Consider the following 20121-nt stretch of genomic DNA (forward strand, 5'->3'; position numbering starts at 1 on the left):
TAAATAAATAAATAAATAAATAATAAAACTATTGGTCTAATACATAAACTTGTGTTGCCTTCAAAATCAATCATTTAACTCTGATTTTTTATTGAGATATAGTTTACAAAACAGAGTTCACCCTTTAAAGTGTTCAATTGAGTAGCTTTTAGTATATTCACAAAGTTTTGCATTGACCACCACTATCTAATTCCTGTTTGTGTGATTTTTTATTATTAAAAAATAGAAAAACAAAAGTACAATTTTCAGTCAATAAATATCATTGGATCCATATACAGTTTGTTACAGAAAGTGAAGTCCACGATTTTAGAATGATGGCCATAACTTATCAACCAAGTAATCAGTTTTCACACAGTTTCAATAACTGCAGCAATTTCCTTGAACTGTCTGTAGAAATTCTGCAGAGAAAAAAGGAAAATATTAACTTTGCTTTTAGAGGATAGGTTAAGTAGTTCTTTTACTTATATCTGACCACTAGAGGCTATAGGACATATTAAGTTTGTATGTTAATGTCTATATCACAATTATTATTGGAAAGTTATACAAAACAAACAAATGCAATTTGCAAATTGCAAGCAAAATTACTATTGTAGGGTTGGATAATTAGCTCATGATTAAACTTTTCAGAGGAGCACCTGGAAGGCTCAGTCAGTTAAGCATCAGACTCTTGATTTTCAGCTCAGTTCATGATCTTAGGGTCATGAGATTGAGCCCCCCATTGGGCTCCATGCTGGGTATGGAGCCTGTTTACAATTCTCTCTCTCTCCCTCCACTGCTCATGTTCTCTCTCTCTCTAAAAAATAATAATAAATAATAAAAATAAAGCACAAAACAAAATTCTTTTGATATTATACCAGAAAGCGTTATTAAATACCCAACATTGTACTAGGCAATGAAGATAAAAACAAAAATGAGTTTGGGGGACACCTGGCTGCCTGCCTCAGTCAGTACAATATACAACTCCTGATCTCGGGGTTATGAATCTGAGCCCCATGCTGGGTGTAGAAATTATTTAAAAATAGAATCTTTGAAAAAAATGACAGTTTGGTTTCCAGGCTTCAAACCACTTTAAATTTAGTGAAAGACTGTATTTCAGAATGATAGGAGCTGCCTTGTTTAAGATATGGGTTTAGTTACAATAAGAGAAACCCAACAATGACAATGGTTTAAATGGTAGAAGCGTATTTCCCTTTCATTTAAAAATTAAGATGGTGGGGCGCCTGGGTGGCTCAGTCAGTTGAGTGTCCAACTTCGGCTCAGGTCACGATCTCACCACTCATGAGTTCGAGCCCCGTGTCAGGCTCTGTGCTGACAGCTCGGAGCCTGGAGCCTGCTTCAGATTCTGTGTCTCCCTCTCTCTCTGCCCCTAACCCACTCACGTTCTGTCTCTGTCTCTCTCAAAAATAAATTAACATTTAAAAAAATTAAAAATTAAGCTGGCATGGTTGTTCTCCTATAAAAGTCATCTTTTTTTCCAATCTCCCAAATCTCCAATAAGAGAGGGAGCAAGCAAATTCTCTTTTCCTTTCTTCTCCTCTACCCACCAGGAAGCTAGGAGGCAAATTTGAAACTTAACCTCATCAATTAGGATACTCTCTAATGACTTACATATTTTCATTTTCCTTCTTATTTGGTCTTAATTCTCTATTTTACTACTTAAGAGTATATATATTTCGTTTTAATTTATATGTAAACTCATTATGGAAAGAAGTTGAATGTCACTATTTCCTTTTTATTTTTTTTTTTAAGTTTATTTATTTATTTTGAGAGAGGAAGAGAGAGAGTGCAAGTGGGGAAGGGGCAGAGAGAGAGAGGGAGAAAGAGAATCCCAAGCAGGCATGAAGCCTATTTCAAAGTTAAGATTCATTTAGCTTATCATTCTTGAAATTAAGCCTAAAAAGAGTAAGAATAAAACAGTTAAATGCAAAGTAAGTATCCTACCAGAGAAGACGAAAACGTCCTAAATATATTCACAGAGGAGCACTGTGAAAGTGATCAAATGTGACGGTACACAAATTCAGCATTATATTGAAAGTACTGAAATTTATCAAGTTCCCAAAGAAAAAAAATTTAGATCTTTTGTGTGTACTAATAAATATACATCAAAACAACTGCAAATACAAACAATTAAAATTTTCCCTCAAGAAAGATTGTGTGTTTAAGTAGCAATTACAGAATCAGGAACTACAATTGAATGAGTGAAATCACAAACCTGAAACTGTGGAATTGTCATTTCAAAGGACTTGTTCTTCACTTGGCCTGAATGATCCATCACCTTCAGCAACACTGCAACGTAAGGATACTTGAGAGATCTGCAACTGTCTGAGCTCACTGCCATCCCCAGTTTCCACTGAAAATCTACAAGCTGTAATGAAACATTACAGAACAATACATTGGTAATAACAATGCCATGAATGCAGATATTTATTCAGTTTTACTGCTCTCACACTGAACTTTTAGTTTCAATGCTGGTCAGAGTAAAAGAAAATATCTTCATTTAATACTCTTATGGGAACAATAATCAAATGAAAATGGAGAGAGGCAATAAGGGATATAAAGAGCTGGAAAACAATACTGTCATAATTACAACAGTAAACACACACACGCACACACACACACAAATCTTCACCAGGTATAAAATGGAGGTAGAAGGAAGATGTGGTATTCCTAGGTTTCCTTTCATTTTGCTCTGGCGTTTAAGGGGACTCCCAATGCCTTGTGGCCTCTCTTACCTCACTTTCCTGTTCCACATATGCTTTCTCCCATCCCACAACCCAAAAGTCCTGAAGTGGAAGGTGAATTAAATACCATCTCCTTATGTGACTGAGACTCACATGAGAATCATTCCAGTTTCCTTCTTCACGAGGATCCTCAGCCTAAAGCCTTACACTGACATAAACACTGGGTGATAAGGTGGTTTTAGATTTCATCACTGAGGATGATGAACACTTGTCAGGTGAGGTTCTATGTAGTTTACATGTATTCAATGCCTCACTGAATCATCATAACATCATAGGCTATTATTTCTATTTTGCAGATGACAAAACTGAATTTCAGAGAGCTTAGATAACGTGTGCAAGGTCACACATTTCTGTGATCAGAACTGAAACCAAAGTCTGTTTGACTCCAAAGATTACTGCTTATTGACTACTAACTGTCTTTACTTTTAATCTATTTTCTATCAATGACTGCTCAGTGTTGCTGTGGCATAAAACAAGATTGGATAAATGCAGCTCTTAAAACTGACTCTAAAACAGCAGACTGTGAGTAGAGGAATTCTGTTTCTTGTTTTCAAAGCTTAGACAAGTAAATGGTACACAGCAGGCACTCACAAAAAATACTTGTTGACTACTTTTTTTGAGAGAGAGAGAAGGCAAGTATGCATGTGCACATGAACAAGCACTCGTGTCGGTGGGGGGAGGGGCAAAGGAAGAGGCAAACAGAGACTCTTCAGCAGGCTCCGCGCACAGCACAGAGCCTGATGCGGGGCTCAGTCTCATGACTATGAGATCATGACCTGTGCCGAAATCAAGAGTTGGATGCTTAACCAACTAAGCCACGCAGGTAACCCTTGAATGATACTTTTTGCTACCAAATTAATGCTGATAGGACAAAAAGCTTTCCTTGTTAATAAATCTCTTTTTATAAAATTTGGGATCTTTTATAAACAAGATTTATCTGTATACCACCTAGACGAGACATGCTCCAGAGGTAAGAAGGCAAATAGAGTGAAAATGAAGGATGGAAAAAGAATTTCCATGCAGATAGAAACCAAAGAAAGCTGAGGTAGCTATGCTTAATACCAGACAAATAGACTTTAAACCAAAGACTGTAATAAGAAACAAAAAGGAAGTTACATAATGATAAAGCAGTCAATCCAACAAGAAGATATAACGTGTAAATATTTATGCATCCAACATAGGAATACTAGATATACAACGCAAATATTAACAGACCTAGAAGGAGAAACAGACAGCAATATTATAGTAGGAGACTTTAATACCCTTCTTATATCAATGCATAGAACATCCAGATGGAAAATCAATAAAGAAACATCAGCTTTAAGTAACATGTTAGCCCAAATGGACTTAACAGTTATTTACAGAACATTCCATCCAAAGGCAACAGAATACATATTCTTCTCAAGTGCACATGGAACATTTGCTAGGATCGATATCCTCTGAGGCATCTCTTCCAACCACAATGGTATGAAACTAGACATCAATTACAAGAAAAAATCTAGAATATCCACAAATATGTGGAGGCATAACAACATGCTACTAAATAATCAATGGGTCAAAGAAGAAATGAAAAGAGAAATCTAAAAAAATACCTTGAGACAAAGCAAAATGCAAATGTAGCATGCCAAATTGTGTGGGATGCAGCAAAAGCAGTTCTAAAATAGAAGTTCATGGTGATAAATGCCTACATCAAGAAACAAGAAAAATCTCAAATAAATAAGCTAACTTTACACTTCAAGAAAACAGAAAAGGAACAGATGCCCACAGTCAGCAGAAGAAAGGATATAACAAAGATTAGAGTAGAAATAAATGAAATAGAGACTAAAAAGACAATAGAAAATATGAAGAAAACTAAAAACTGGTTCTGCAAAAGACAAAATTGAGCATTTTAACTTAAAGATTAAACAAAAATTAAGGCTTTAGCTAGACTTACCAAGAAATAAGAGGAAAATAAAATCCAAAATGAAAGAGGAGATGTTATAAGTGATTCCACAGAAATACATAGGATCATAAGATACCACTGTAAACACTTACATACCAACAAATTGAACAACCTAGAAGAAATGGAAAAATTCCTAGCAACATACAAACCACCAAGCATGAATCATGATGAATTAGGAAATATGAACAGACCACCTACTAGCAAGGAGAGTAAATCAGTAATCAAAGACTTCCCAACGAACAGAAGTCAGAGACCAGATGGCTTCACTGATGAATTCTACCAAACATTAAAACAAGAATTAATATGAATCCTTCTCAAACTTGCCACAAAACAAGCAAAACAAAACAAAAAACCAGGGAGAACTTTCCCAAATAAACTTATGAAACCAACATTACCCTGATACTAAAAGGAGACAGGTAAGCCACAAGAACAGAAAATTACAGGCCAATATTCCTGATGCACATAAATGCAAAATTCTCAAAAAAATATTAGCAAACTGAATTCAACAGTATATTAATAGGACCATATACCATGATCAAATCAGTTATTCCAGGGATGCAAGGTTGGTTCAACATCTATAAATCAGTCAATGTGATACACATTTTAAAAAAATAATAAATAAAAAGATAAAAGATAAAAATCATATATAATCATCTCAATAGAAGCAGAAAAAAGCATCTGACAAACTTCAATACCCATACATAAAAAAAAAACAACAACCTCTCAACAAAGCAGCTATAGAGGGAATATACCTTAACATAATAAAGGCTATATATATGTATGTGTGTGTGTGTGTGTGTATATATATATATACGTATATATATGTATATATATATGACAAATATATGACAAGCTTACAACTAACATGATACTCAATAATGAAAAGCTAAAAGCTTTTCCTTTCAGATCAGGAACATGATGATGATGTCCACCCTCACCAATTTTATTCAACATAGAATTAGAAGTCCTAGTCAGAGCAATTAGGCAAGAAAAACAAGTAAAAGGCATCCAAACTGGAGGGAAAGAAGTAAAACTGTCACTATTTGCAGATGACGTACAAAGGAAACCTTAAGGATTTCATTAAGAAAGAATAAATAAAAATTAAAAATTAAAAAAAAACTGATAGAACTAGTAAATTCAATAAAGTTGTAGGGTATAAAAGGAATACATAAAAATCTGTTGCATTTTTATGCACTAATAATGAACTATCTGAAAGAGAAATGTTTTCTCAATTTCTCTTTCAGATAGCTCATTAGAAAATAATACCATTTATGATTGCATCAAAAAGAATAAAATACCTAGGAATAAATTTAACCAAGGAGGTGAAAGACCTACACACTGAAAACTACAAGACATTAATGAAAGAAATTGAAGACACAAATAAATGGAAAGATATCCTGTGCTCATGGATTGGAAGAATTAATGTTGTCCTTACTACCCAAAGCAATCTACAGATTCAATGCAATCCCTATCAAAATCCCAATGATAATTTTCACAGAAATAGAAAAAACTCCTAAAATAAGTATGAAAGCACAGAAGACCCCAAAGAGCCAAAGCAATTTTAGAAAGAACAAAGCTGGAGGCATCACGCTTTCTGTTTTCAAACTGTATTACAAAGGTATAGTAGTTTTAAAAGTACAGTATTGGCATGAAAAAAGACACACAGGTCAAATGCAACATAATCGAGAGCTCACAGAAATAAACCCATGCATATAAGGTTAATTAGCTTATGACAAAGGAGGTAAGAATATACAGCAGTGAAAGGACAGTATCTTCAATAAATAATACTGGGAAAACTGAACAGCCACATGCAAAAGAAGGAAACTTGACCACTATCTTATACCATACATAAAAATTTACTCAAAATGGTTAACGACTTGAAAGTAGGACCTGAAACCATAAAATTCCTAGAAGAAAATGTAGTCAGTAAGCTCCCTGACACAGAAGTCTTGGTGATGATTTTTTGAGTTTGACACCAAAAGCGAAAGAAGCAAAAGCAAAAGTATACAAGTGGGACTACATTAAATTAAAAAGCTTCCGCACAGCAAAGGAAACCACCGGCAAAATGAAAAGGTGGGGTGCCTGGCTGGCTCAGTCACTTGAGTGCTGGACATCAGGTCAGGTTATGATCTCATGGCTCCTCGGTTCAAGCCCTGCATTGGGCTCCCCACTGACAGTGCCGAGCCTGCTTGGGATTTCTCTATCTGCCCCTCTCCCACTCTCTCTCTCTCAATAAATAAATAAACTAGCAAACAAACCTTACCAAAAAGGCAACCTACTGAATGGGAGAATATAACTGCAAATCATAAATGACAAGGGGTTAATATCCAAAAAATGTAAAGAACTCATACAACTCCATACAAACAAACAAACAAAAATCGGACTTAAAAATGAGCAGAAGCGGGGGTGCCTGGGTGGCTCAGTCAATTGAATGACCGATTCTTGGTTTTGGCTCAAGTCATCATCTCACAGTTTATAGATTTGAGCCCCACGTCGGGCTCTGCTGTCAGTGTACAGCCTGCTCAGAATTCTCTCTCTCCATCTCTCTCTGCCCCTTGCCTGCTCATTCCTCTCCCTCTCTCTCTCTCTCTCTCTCTCATTAAATAAACTTAAAAAAAAAAAAAATGAGAACACTAAATAGACATTCTCCCAAAAAAAAGACACCTAAATCTCCAATAGGTACATGAAAAGATGCTCAACATCATTAATCATCAGGGAAATATCTGTCAAAATCATAGTATCACCCCACACCTGTCAGAAATGCTATTATAAAAAAAAAAAGAAAGAAGCATTTATGAGAATGTAGAGAAAAGGGAACCCTCATGCACTGTTGGTAGGAATATAGATTGGTGCAGCCACTATGAAAAACAGTATGAAGCTTCCTCAAAAAATTAAAAATATAACTGCCAAATGATCTAGCATTCCCGCTTCTGGGTAGTTATCTGAAGAAAATGAAAACACTAATTCAAAAAGATATCTGCATTCCCATGTTCATTGTAGCATTGTTACACTAACCAAGATATGGAAACAACCTAAGTGTCCATCAGTGGATGAATGGATAAGGAAAATGTAGTATATACAAACAATGGAATATTATTCAGCCATAAAAAAGAATATGCAACAACATAGCTAGACCTTGAGAACATTATGCTAAATGAAAAAGAACAGAAAAAGACAAATACCGTATGATCTCTTACATGTGGAATCTACAAAAGAAAACTAAGCACATAGGGCCGCCTGGGTGGCGCAGTCGGTTAAGCGTCCGACTTCAGCCAGGTCACGATCTCGCCGGTCCGTGAGTTCGAGCCCCACGTCGGGCTCTGGGCTGATGGCTCGGAGCCTGGAGCCTGTTTCCGATTCTGTGTCTCCCTCTCTCTGTGCCCCTCGCCCGTTCATGCTCTGTCTCTCTCTGTCCCAAAAATAAATAAAAACATTGAAAAAAAAATTAAAAAAAAAAAAAAAAGAAAACTAAGCACATAAAACAGAGCAGGCTGGTAGTTGCAAGAGGGGGTTGGCAGAGTGGGAGAAATGGGTGAACTTTTTTATTAGTTTAAATAAACTGAACTTTTAAAAATTTAAATTTAAAATTAAAGGAGGGATTGGTGGAGACCAAAATTTTCTCCCGTCTCAGATGCACTTTGGGCTACTCTGTTAATATAATAAAGCCAGGCTAGTGCTATAGAAGGTTAACATCTTTAATAGGTAAAAAGATTGTGTAATTCCATTTTAAATAAAAGTTTTCTTTTTTTTTTTTTAATTTTTTTTCAACGTTTTTATTTATTTTTGGGACAGAGAGAGACAGAGCATGAACGGGGGAGGGGCAGAGAGAGAGGGAGACACAGAATCGGAAGCAGGCTCCAGGCTCCGAGCCATCAGCCCAGAGCCTGACGCGGGGCTCGAACTCACGGACCGCGAGATCGTGACCTGGCTGAAGTCGGACGCTTAACCGACTGCGCCACCCAGGCGCCCCTAAATAAAAGTTTTCTATATAAAAATAAAGGAGAAGATAACAGAAGAACTACAAATGGTTAATAAACTTATGGAAAGGTACTCACCTTCGTTAGGAAACAGAGAAATGCAAATTTGAACCACAATAAGATACCACCACACACCTACCAAAATGGCAAAATCTTTAATCTGCCAATTCCAAGTACTGGCAATGAAGTATGTGTCACATGCTATCGATGGAAGCCTAAATTGGGCTAATGTTTTGGAGTATTGGTTTTATCTAGTAAAACCAAAGTTACGTATACCTCTGATCCAGCAACTCAATTACTAGAGATATATCCTAGAAAAACTTGTGCATATGTACACAGAATACATGTATGTTCTGAGCAACTATATCCCTAATAGCCCTAAACTGAAACCACCCAAATATTCATCAGTAGTAAGATGGATAAGTGAAATATGTACAGCAATGAACTTCAGCTACACTTAACACCAAAAATGTTGAAAGAAACAAAGTCAAAAGTTATGTGATTCCATTCACTTAAACTTGAGAAATAGGAAGTATAATATTAAGGTTGCATACACAGGTGGGAAAACTATACATAAAGGTCAGAACATGATTATCACAAAAGGATCGTCATTACCTCTAGGGAGGAGGGAAGGGAGGGGTTTGATTGGGGAAGGGCATGTGGTGGGCTTCTGGAATACTGGTAATGGTCCATTTCTTGAATTTGATTGTGGTTACAAAGGTGTTCACTTTAAAATTATTCATTAAGCTGTCCACGATAATGCACTTTTTTTGCCTATGCTATCTTGTAGGTATCAGGTGTGGGAAGTGAATATAAATCAGTGAGTTTCACATTTCTGGTTGAAAGGAAAATTTTATTGTACAATACAGTGACCAAGGGAATGCTTTACAGAGGGCATAAGCTTTCAGCTCAGTTTTGAAGATTAAATACAACTGAATATGAGAGGAAAATTTGTTTTCTTTATATATTCCATAAATATACATGTAACAAAAAAATAAATGTTTAATAATATTTAGCTGAACCAACTAGAGATGGAGATAGTCAGTATCTGGTATAAGAGATAGAGCATTGGGGCGCCTGGGTGGCTCAGTTGGTTAAGCGTCTAACTTCGGCTCAGGTCATGATCTCACAGTTCGTGAGTTCGAGCCCCACATCAGGCTCTGTGCTGACAGCTCGGAGCCCAGAGCCTGCTTCAAGTTCTATTTCTCCCTCTCTGCCCCTTCCTCTCTCATGCTCTGCCTCTTTCTCTCAAAAATAAAAAAAAAATAAAAAAAAAAAGAGAGAGAGAGAGAGATAAAGCATTTACATGCCTTAAAGGGGAAGGCTCCTATAAGGAAGTATGGAATATAAAGCTGACAAAAGAAGTCTTTTCGAATCCTGAGTTTTCAGAGGTTTTCAAAGTATTCTCGTATACTTGATCTCATGGGAAATATATCATATTAAGTCATTTAAATGTTTCCTGTATGCAGTGGGGACTCACTGAAACTTTTCAGTAAAGGGAATGATATGAAAGTATTGATTAAAAAACATTCATCTGGTGGCAGCAGAATACAATAATCCAGGTGCCTGATTATTTTAAGTGCCTGAACTGAGGTGGTAAAGGTAGGGTTAAGCTGATCCTTAAAGAATGAATCAGTAGGCCTTGATTATTTTCCTCATAATTATGGGAGAGATCCAAGACAACTATGAAAATCCGAGTGCGGATGATGAGAATTCTGATATCATGTATCAATTAGGACTCTATATAGCCAGTCCAAAGGTATTATCAAGTGGTGATAGAGGATATTTAAATAGAAATGTTCAGTAAGTGGCTAAAAATCCAGGAACAGAATCTGAGTTCATGATTAGACATACAGTTTTTATATTAGATCAATGGTGATACTCAAACTTATTCAGCCTGTACAATTCCTTGTTGCTTTCCTGTATACAGGAAAATGGTACAGAAAATCATTACCTATTTGACTTCGTCTGAAATAAAACTCTGGATTATTTAGACCATTTCAAACCGAAAAGCAATTAAGGAATACAATGTTGGAATCCACTGATCATTGCAACGGTGGAACGGGCAGGTGAGGAAATATGAAGAACTTACTGTGCAAAATGAGTATTCCTAAATAAAAAAAAGCTGGGGTTAGGTTTATGAGATGAGAATTTTTCAAATTGTAACCTGAACATTTAAGTGCAAATTAAAAGCAAATTATAGGGGCGCCTGGATGGCTCAGTTGGTTAAGCATCCAACTTCGGCTCAGGTCACGATCTCACAATTCATGAGTTTGGGCCCTGTGTCGGGCTCTGTGCTGACAGCAGCCTGGAGCCTGCTTTAGATTCTGTGTTTCCCTCTCTCCCTGCCCCTCCCCTGCTCATGCTCTGTCTCTGTCTCTGTCTCTCTCTCAAAAAATGAATAAATGTAAACAAAAAAAAAATTTTTAAAGCAAACCTTCTAATAAATGTGGTTTAGCCTTAAATAGGAATTAACTGTATCAAGGATTTTAATAAGAAAAGAACCAAAGAGAAAAATCAGAACAGAACATGCTTCCATTAGGGAGAATATTAAGAATGAAGTAATATAGCCCAAAAACTCTTGTAGAATTACGAACGTGAATTAAAAATGAAAATGTACAAACTAGTACATGAGTAGTGAAAAAAATATGAGAACATCCCAAAGTAAAATGAATACAAAGAAAAAAAAATCACAAAACAAATACAGATATTGAAAGATAAACGAAGACATTAGCTGTAGTCAGTCACACTTAAAATTGATATGGTAGCTGCAATTACTTACACAAAACATCATATAAAAATTGTCCATAAAGAAAAAATATCGATAAAGACCACTTCGGTTTAAATTTAATTTTTATTTTGTCAAAATACGACATAAAATACTAGAAAAACAATCATGTACAACTCCATCCTAGACACTATTTTCTTATTCCTGTATCCCCATTTCTAGTCCTCATATGTAATTTTTACAGAGTCATAAAATACACACTTCTATGGCCTCTCCTTTTTTAAGTGAAAGTTTGCCAAAGGAAGGAATGCTAACTATTCTGCACACATTAATCTCTCTCAAAAGTATTGAAAGGAAAACTGGTCAAACAACTCATCCAATGATCTCAAACTAATACAGCTGTTATTCCAACCCTAATTTGTCTGATGCCATATTCTTTCCAGTTTTCATTATGCCTAGCTGCAACATGATTACTATCTGGAATTAAATTAAGTTGTAGTAGGTCAAGAAAGTAAATTGGTCTAGGGTGGCATGAGAACATTTATCATCTTCTAAATGCTAAACCTGAGCTGTCCAATACAGCAGGCATTACCCAAATGTGACTATTTAAATTAATGAAATAAAAATCATTTTCAGTTCCTCAGTTGTGCTAGCCACATAGCAAGTGCTCCACGGCCACATATGGCTACTGCTCCCATACTGGACAGTGCCAACCAACACGAACATTTCTGCCATCATAGAAGTTCTCTTGGACAGCGCTATGCCACACCCTGTGTTTACATGTGTAAAGTGATTAAGGCAGGAGTTATTAGCAAATTTCTACTTAAGAATTCATATTGCTCTAGTCCAAGTATACATTTTCCAAGTCATTAGTCTTCCTCATTTTCTTAAAGGATTTTTTTTAAGTTTATTTGTTTATTTAGAGAGAGAGAGAGAGAGGACATACACACAAGTGGGGGGAGAGACAGAGAGAGGAGAGCGAGAATCCCAAGCGGGAATTTGGTTGCAGTGACAGCGCATAGCCTGAACCTGAACTGAGGCTGGATCTCACAAACTGGGAGGTCATGACATGAGCTGAAATCAAGAGTCTGACGCTTAACCGACTAAGCCACCCAGGCTCCCCCTTCCTCTTCTTGTTTACAGGCACCTTCACCCATACTCTTTTTAATGTTCTCAGTAGCACTCATCATTATCTGAAATTATCACGTTTCCTTATTTATCACCTGTCTCCCCCAAAAATGCAAACTTCCTAAGAGAAAGAACATTATCCATCTAGTTTACTACTGAATCTACTAAAACAGTATGTGGTACAAAGTGAATGTTCAAATAAGTATTTGTTGAACTAATATGTTTGGAACTGCTCAGGCATGTGGTAACTGGTCTCTAAAGATGGCTTCCAACAATTAGTGTCACCCCTCCCTGTACATACATGTCACTCCTCATATTAAGTGGAGCTTATTCTCCCCCTGCAGCCATCTGAGTTGTCCCTGTGATTGCTTTAAGCAACAGAATATGACAGAAGAGGCTTTCTGGAATCTTTGAGCCTAGACCTTAGGAGAACTGAAAGTGTCTGCCTCCTTCTTCATGGAAGGCTGGCTCTTGGGACTCTCCCTCTTGGAACCCAGCTACCCTAATTTGAGCAGCCATGTAGGAAGAATCAAGTCACTCCAATTATTAGCTCTGGCTGAGCTCTTAGCCGAAGTTTCACTAGCCATGTGAGCCCCCTTCGTTTCTGGCTCAATCACACTCCTAAATGATGGGGAGTAGAAGCTAGCTAAGTCCAGGTAACCCCCAGAGTCTTGGAAGATCATTAAACTGTTGTTTCAAGTCACTGAGTTTTCGGTAGCTTGTTACACAGCAATGGTAACTAAAGCAGTGCAAACATAATCAGCTGAGAATAACTTTGTCAATAAACTTAACATTTATTCGTTAATGACATCGAAAATTCATTCTCATGGGCAGAAGACATGAACAGGCATTTTTCCAAAGACATTCAGATGGCTAACAGACACATGAAAAGATGCTCACTCACCATCAGGGAAATAACAAATCAAAACCACGAGGAGATTCCACCTCACTCCTGTCAGAATAGCTAAAATTAACAACACAATAAACAACAGGTGTTGGTAAGGAAGTGTAGAAAAGGGAACCCTTTTGCACTGTTGATGGGAATGCAAACTGGTGCAGCCACTCTGGAAAACACTATGGAGGGTACTCAAAAAGTTAAAAATAGAACTACCCTACAATCCAGCAGCTGCACTACTGGATATTTACCCAAAGGATACAAAAATAAAGATTCAAAGGGGTACATGCACCCTGATGTTTACAGCAGCACTACCAACAATAGCCAAACTATGCAGAGTCCAAATGTCCAATGACTAATAAATGAATAAAGAAGTTGTGGTATATATGTATAATGGAATATTACTCAGCCATCAAAAAGGAGGAAATCTTGCCATCTGCCACAAAGTGGATGCAGACAGAGTGTATTATGCTAAGTGAAATAAGTCAGAGAAAGACAAATAGCATGTGATTTCACTCATATGTGGAATTAAAGAAACAAAACAGATGAACATATAGGACGGGGGAGAAAAGAGAGTGGGAAACAAACCATCAGAGACTCTTAAAGATAGAGAACAAACTGAGAGTTGATGGAGGCGGGTGGAGGTGGGATGGACTAGATAGGTGATGGGTATTAGGAGGGCACCTGTTGTGATGAGCACTGGGTATTGTATGCTAGTGATAAATCACTGACTTCTCCTGAAACCAATATTGCACTTCATGTTAACTAACTAGAATTTAAATAAAAATTTGAAAAAAAAATTCTCATAATCATATAAATCTGAAATATATTAGTTTCTAGAAATGTTGACAAAAACAGCTAAAAGATATTTCATATTTGGTTAGTGAAATTTATTTACCTCTGAGAGATGCTAATACCTCCAATAAAAATAATACAGAAGAACAAAGCCTTTGCCATTAAGCACGTTCACTACTAATAAATTCATAGTACATATGCCCTCCAACACCAGGTACACATCATCTTCCCTCAAAAGTGTTTTTCATCCTCATTTCATGTCTACTGATGAATGCCATTCCCATAGTGTCACGGGTTTGAAATGGTGGTAAACTGATTTTTCTCTCTCTTACTCAAAATATGTAAGAATTGATAGGTATTCAAATTTTATTTCAGAGAATGCCAACATTTATTCCCTTCTTCCGAGTCTCACTGCTATAGACCTACACAAAGTTGTTTTTGTTTTTTTTTTAATCTTGCCTTAAATTTTACCATAGCCTCCTAATCAGTTTCTCGCCTACAGTCTTTGTTGGCTCTAATCCAGATTAGAGTCTCCAAATACTGTTTATAGATGAACCAAATCTAATAACACAGGTCAAAACCTGTAAAGTCTACTGTCTCACGGGTTAGTTACCAACCGGGCACTTGAGTCATTGCCCGAAACAATCCCAGTTTTCCCACCCATATCCAAAAGGGACGGCCTCCCTTCTTTAGATTCTCATTCAGTCTTTACACCTATGCTCATACTGCTCATCCTTCTTGCAACAGAATTCTCAAACATCTACTTCAAACTCCTCTCAAAGTCTACCTGCTCCATGAAGTCTTCCCTGGGTTTACTCAACCTTTCTATGAATATTCCTGTCATTTCTTACACTCGACCATTTAGAACATTCTACCTCGTACAGGAGTCATTTGTGGATTTGTCTCCCACCTCTACATCCACTAGACTGTAAACTTCTTAAGGGCAGTTCATACATCCAACACAATACACAAAAGAACAAAAACAGTCATACATTTATGAACCACTTTATAAAATGCACAATAGTTTAAGTCACTATGTCTCATATATGGGAAGAGGGAAAGGAACACAACATATTAGGTGTCAATAAAACATCTTACATTGATTTATACCATACAACTGGTAAGAAAGAAAGCGATAACATGTGGCAGCAGTAGGACTAATCATTCATCTGTGAGGAAGAGTTCTAATTAGACATCTAAAGGAAAATCATGAACTACTTTGAAACACTATCAAAATGTGTAAAAATGGATAATCTGAGACCTCTGGTGCTGGGTCATATGTAGCACTATGACTTGTTAGATTTAACAAACAGATTCTGAAGTCAGACAGACCTGAATTTGAATCTCAGCTCTGCTACCTTCTAACAATGTAGCTTTGGATAAGTTACTATGTCTTTATGCTCTAACATTCAATAAGAATTTACTGAAGAATACGATTTTCTAAGCACTGGGGATATAAAAAAGAATAAAACAAAGTTCCTGACCTCAGGACCTTACCTTCCAGTGGGGAAGGCAGACAATAAACAAATAAATATTAACAACAACAAGAAATAAATATAAAAAGTGTTAAAAAAATGCAGAGTAAGGGGATAGAATGACTGGGAAGGTTATTTAGGTAGAGCGTGGGGGAGACTTCTCTGAGGAGTGGCTTTTGAGTAGAAAGGGAACAGAATAAAGGAAAGGAAAAAGCACATGGACCTCTGGAAGAGAGAGCATTCTGGACAGAGGGAGAAGCATGCCTGACACAACTAGGGAACAACAATGGGGCCCAGGTAGCTCGAGCGGCATGAGCTACAAGAGATGAGAGATCAGTTTTTGAATGGCCCCGCAGAACATGGTCAATATATAAGACTTTTTTTCTGGTGTGACAGGAATCACTTAAAAGACTGAGCAGGGTAAAGACCTGGTCTAACTTAAATTGCAAAAGGTTCACCCAAATTGCTGGATAGGGCATTATGTTTAAGAAGGAAAGCTAGGAGACTCAATTAGGAGCCTATTGTAGTAGTCTAGGCAAGAGGCTGAAGGCTTGGACTCAGGTGGTGGCAGGGGAAGATGGCTTTAGAGTATATTTAAAGATGGAGAGAACAGTATGCTGATGGCTGATAGATAGTATGGGGGGGGGGTACGTGAACTCTCACTGGAGGTGTGATCCCAATTAACCTGACTAATTCATACATTGGTGAGAAATATTTAAAGAACAAGAAAAGGTATTATAGCTCAAGCCTAAATATTAGCTATATCTGGTGCATTTTAAAAAGCATATACTACAGGGGCGCCTGGGTGGCGCAGTCGGTTAAGCGTCCGACTTCAGCCAGGTCACGATCTCGCGGTCCGTGAGTTTGAGCCCCGCGTCAGGCTCTGGGCTGATGGCTCAGAGCCTGGAGCCTGTTTCCGATTCTGTGTCTCCCTCTCTCTCTGCCCCTCCCCCGTTCATGCTCTGTCTCTCTCTGTCCCAAAAATAAATAAACGTTGAAAAAAAAAATTAAAAAAAAAAAAAAAAAGCATATACTACAAACATAAATGACTGAGAGCTGGGTAATGGATTCTTCTTCCTTCAATGATATTCTTGAATAATCTACCCCCCTGCCCGAGCATTATATTTAGAACCACATCATAAACTAGGAATTAAAATGTTCAATTTAGGAGTTCCTGGAGGTGAAACTCACAGAAGTGTGAGGGTGCCCCCCACCCATGACTGGATCCCTGAGATTCTAATTCTCAGACTTGTCCACACTGAGCCTCTAGCAACTTATCAATTATAGTTTGGATGTTCCCACCCTGGCACTGGTTTCCACAGCGATTTCCATTCCGGTAAATGGTAATTCTCTGTATTCACCTCACTGTCTCTCGTTTGGGGGCAGCAGTTTGTCCTGTGACCTCACTTCTCTGACGGATCTAAGACTTGTTCATTCTTCGGTTTGTTCCGCTTCTTACTCATGGTTAGGATGAAGTGACGTCTTCCATATTCCGAGCTCCATACATGCCAGACTAGAAGCTGACAGTCTAGCACTCATCATCATTTTCTTCATAAAGGTTTTAAACATCTTTTGTTAGATATATTGCAAAGTACTTTATAATTTATGTTGTAAATGATGTCTCTTATAAAAATATTTTTCAGCTCTGTGTCTGAATTAAACAATTGAATCATCTTGCTAAAGTCTCATACTAATTCTAATGTTTGTGCATTATCTTGGCTTTTTCTATGTAAACGATCATATAACCTGTGAATGATTGCACAAAAGGAATGAGGAGTAGGCTGAAAACAGCCCCCTCCCCTGACCAAATGTCTGCATTCTAATCCCCAAAACCTGTGAATACGTCATCCTATATGACAAAACAGACTTTACAGACAGGACGAAATTAAAGATCTTGAGATTGGGAGAGTTTCCTGAATTATCCAGGTGGGCCCAACATAGTCATAAGGAGGCAAAAGGTTCAGAGTCACAGGAAAGAGTTGTGGTGATGACAGCAGAGGTAGGAATGCTGTGCCTTCAAGACAGAAGTAAAAGCCACAAGCCAAGGAGTGCAGACAGCCTCTAGAAACCGGAAAAGGAAATAAAATCTTCCCTAGCGCTCCCATAAGGAACACAGCCCAGCCAACACCTTGACTTGAGCCCCACAAAACTAATTTCAGACTTCCACCTTCCAGAACCATTATAAATCTGTGTTGTTTTAAACACTACCCCCGCCCCCCCAAAGAGGTTCAATTTATTAAAGCCCTATAATCAATATAATTCAGTTTCAGCACGTCTTACTCAACTAAACATATGATTTGGTGTAAGTGAATGGATACAATAATTTATAAGAGACTAAATCAAAGTACACTAACCCAATAACTCAGAGCAAAGCCAGATAAGGGGGTTGATTAATCTTTCTGAGTGCCCCCTACTTCCCAGGAATCCTCGGAAGCAATAGCATTTGGAGACAGATGACAGAGAGCAGTCAATGGACATCCCTCTGCCCTTTTATTTCTTATCTCATCCCTTTCTTACATTTTGTTTGGGCCTGGGAAACTCCTGACCTAAAATGCTCTAGTTTTAGTACTGTTCCTCTGGGAAATGTGTTATTAGGGTATCTGCCTAAAAATAATTTATTACCTGGAACAGGACAGGAACACTTAGAACAAAGAAGCATAAAAATATTTTAAAATTCAAATTCTTATTTCTGGCATAAAAAAAGGTAGACATTGAAAGGCTAAAGGAGGTATACTTTCCAGCTACAAAGTAACTTTTTTAAAGACTTCGAACATGTTTGCAGCTCTACCTTTGTATATTTTAACAATTTCTTCTCTTTATATAGCACACGCCACAATACTGTGTACCTGGCTTTGAATAAACTCTCAGCACGAACAGTAATTGCTCTGTCCGCTTTGGGCTGGAGTGGGTGGTGCAGGTTCAATTACAATGGCAGCAGCTACTGCGTCCGGGGCAAAGTGGAAAGAGCAATTCTAGGTGTCGGGACGAAAGTCACAGACTCGCAGACACAGGCCTTGGACTAGGGGGACAGCTGAGGAAGGCTCACGGGGGCTTGGTCCCAGGCTGTCGGAGGCAGGAGGAAGGCCAGGTGCTACCGCCAGCCCCTTGCCCAGCTGACGCCGGCAGAGGGCGGGGCCGCCCATTCACTCACCTGGTTGGTGACCTGAAATGGAAGCAGAGAACACAATTTAGGGAAAGATCCCTCTAGCTCCAGAGCCCCGCTGCCCCGGCTCCTCTCAGGACAGGACTTACCTTGGACTTGGCATCCAGTTGCGGCTCGCCGCAGTCCTCCATACCAAACCGCTACGGCTCACACCACCAACCGATCAGGTGGTCTGTCCCCGGGAGCCAGCACTTCCGCTTCCTCCTCCCGCCCCTCGCGGACTGGCGCACGCAGTGGAAGTAGGGGGACTTGAAACAAACATATTTGTGTAACTCACCCTGAGTGTTAATTAAATATTAGTTTCAAGGAGACACTCAGCAGCAAGGAAATTTCTATGGGGGAAAGGTCCTAAGATTTTGGAGACACCTTATGAAGTGATGGATAGATTAACTTCAGTATGCCTCCTTCCCCTTCTGACCTGGAGACGTGGACTCCTCCGGTCTGGGCCCACAGCGCTTTTTGCGCGCGTGAGCTGGCGGGCGCGCGACTAATGTATCTCCACAAAGTTCAAAAACAGCTGGATCACCACACCCTTTCCTCCCACAGAAGTCGTTGGGCTGGGAGATCCCAATGGTAACTATAGTTATATGATTAGCTTTTGTCACTCGGATTTACTGCACTGGCCCAGCTGCGGTGGGATGGGGATGCTATTCTTTATCACGCTGCCACTGACCTACTCCAGCCCTCAACGTGACCGCGGGAATAACCTTCTCATCTGGTCTTCTTTCCTCCTACGCAGCTCACATCCATTCTACCCAGTAGCTAAAGCGACTTCTCTTTCTCGCCAAATTTTTATTTTAAAAAACGCAAATTTTTGGAGAAAAGTTGCAAAAGCCGTTCAATGAACATCTCTATACCCTTCATCTAGATTCACCAACTTAACATTTTAACCATTTGCTTTACCTTTAGCTCCATACACGGTAATGATGGCACCTCATCTCTAAATACTTGAGCATGTGGCGCATTTCCTAAGTCATCACAATACTACCACAATACTACTACACAGAGTTAACACTGACAAAATACTGGGATCTAACACGTTGGGCAAGTTCAAATTTCTCCAGTGGTCTCAACGACATTCTTTAAAACTTTCCAACCCTACCCACCCCCAGAATCTAATCAAGAACTACTTGTTGAATTTAGTTATTGTGTCTGCTCCGTCTCTTCAAATCTAGAACTGCACTATTGAAGGGTCCATCGGACTGCAGTGGTTTTTCGCTGGACCCTCTGAGGGAGAATCTGTTCCTGGTTGTTGCCAGAACTCAGTTCAATGAAGG

General features: G+C 38.3%; 2 protein-coding genes across 2 annotated transcripts in view; one reads left to right on the forward strand and one right to left on the reverse strand.

The window, feature by feature from the left end:
• Positions 1 to 20121, forward strand: part of UCHL3 (ubiquitin C-terminal hydrolase L3) — a 102696-nt gene that overhangs the window by 28919 nt on the left and 53656 nt on the right. The gene's annotated exons all lie outside the window — the stretch shown is intronic.
• On the reverse strand, positions 191 to 19055 carry COMMD6 (COMM domain containing 6). Its single transcript, XM_043580581.1, has 4 exons — positions 18934 to 19055; positions 18833 to 18844; positions 2213 to 2365; positions 191 to 398 (listed from the first exon to the last, which is right to left on the reverse strand). The coding sequence occupies exons 1-4, from the start codon at positions 18973 to 18975 to the stop codon at positions 348 to 350; spliced, it is 258 nt and encodes an 85-aa protein (XP_043436516.1). The 5' UTR covers positions 18976 to 19055; the 3' UTR covers positions 191 to 347.

Source organism: Prionailurus bengalensis, chromosome A1 (genome assembly GCF_016509475.1).
Source record: "Prionailurus bengalensis isolate Pbe53 chromosome A1, Fcat_Pben_1.1_paternal_pri, whole genome shotgun sequence".
NCBI lineage: Eukaryota > Metazoa > Chordata > Mammalia > Carnivora > Felidae > Prionailurus > Prionailurus bengalensis.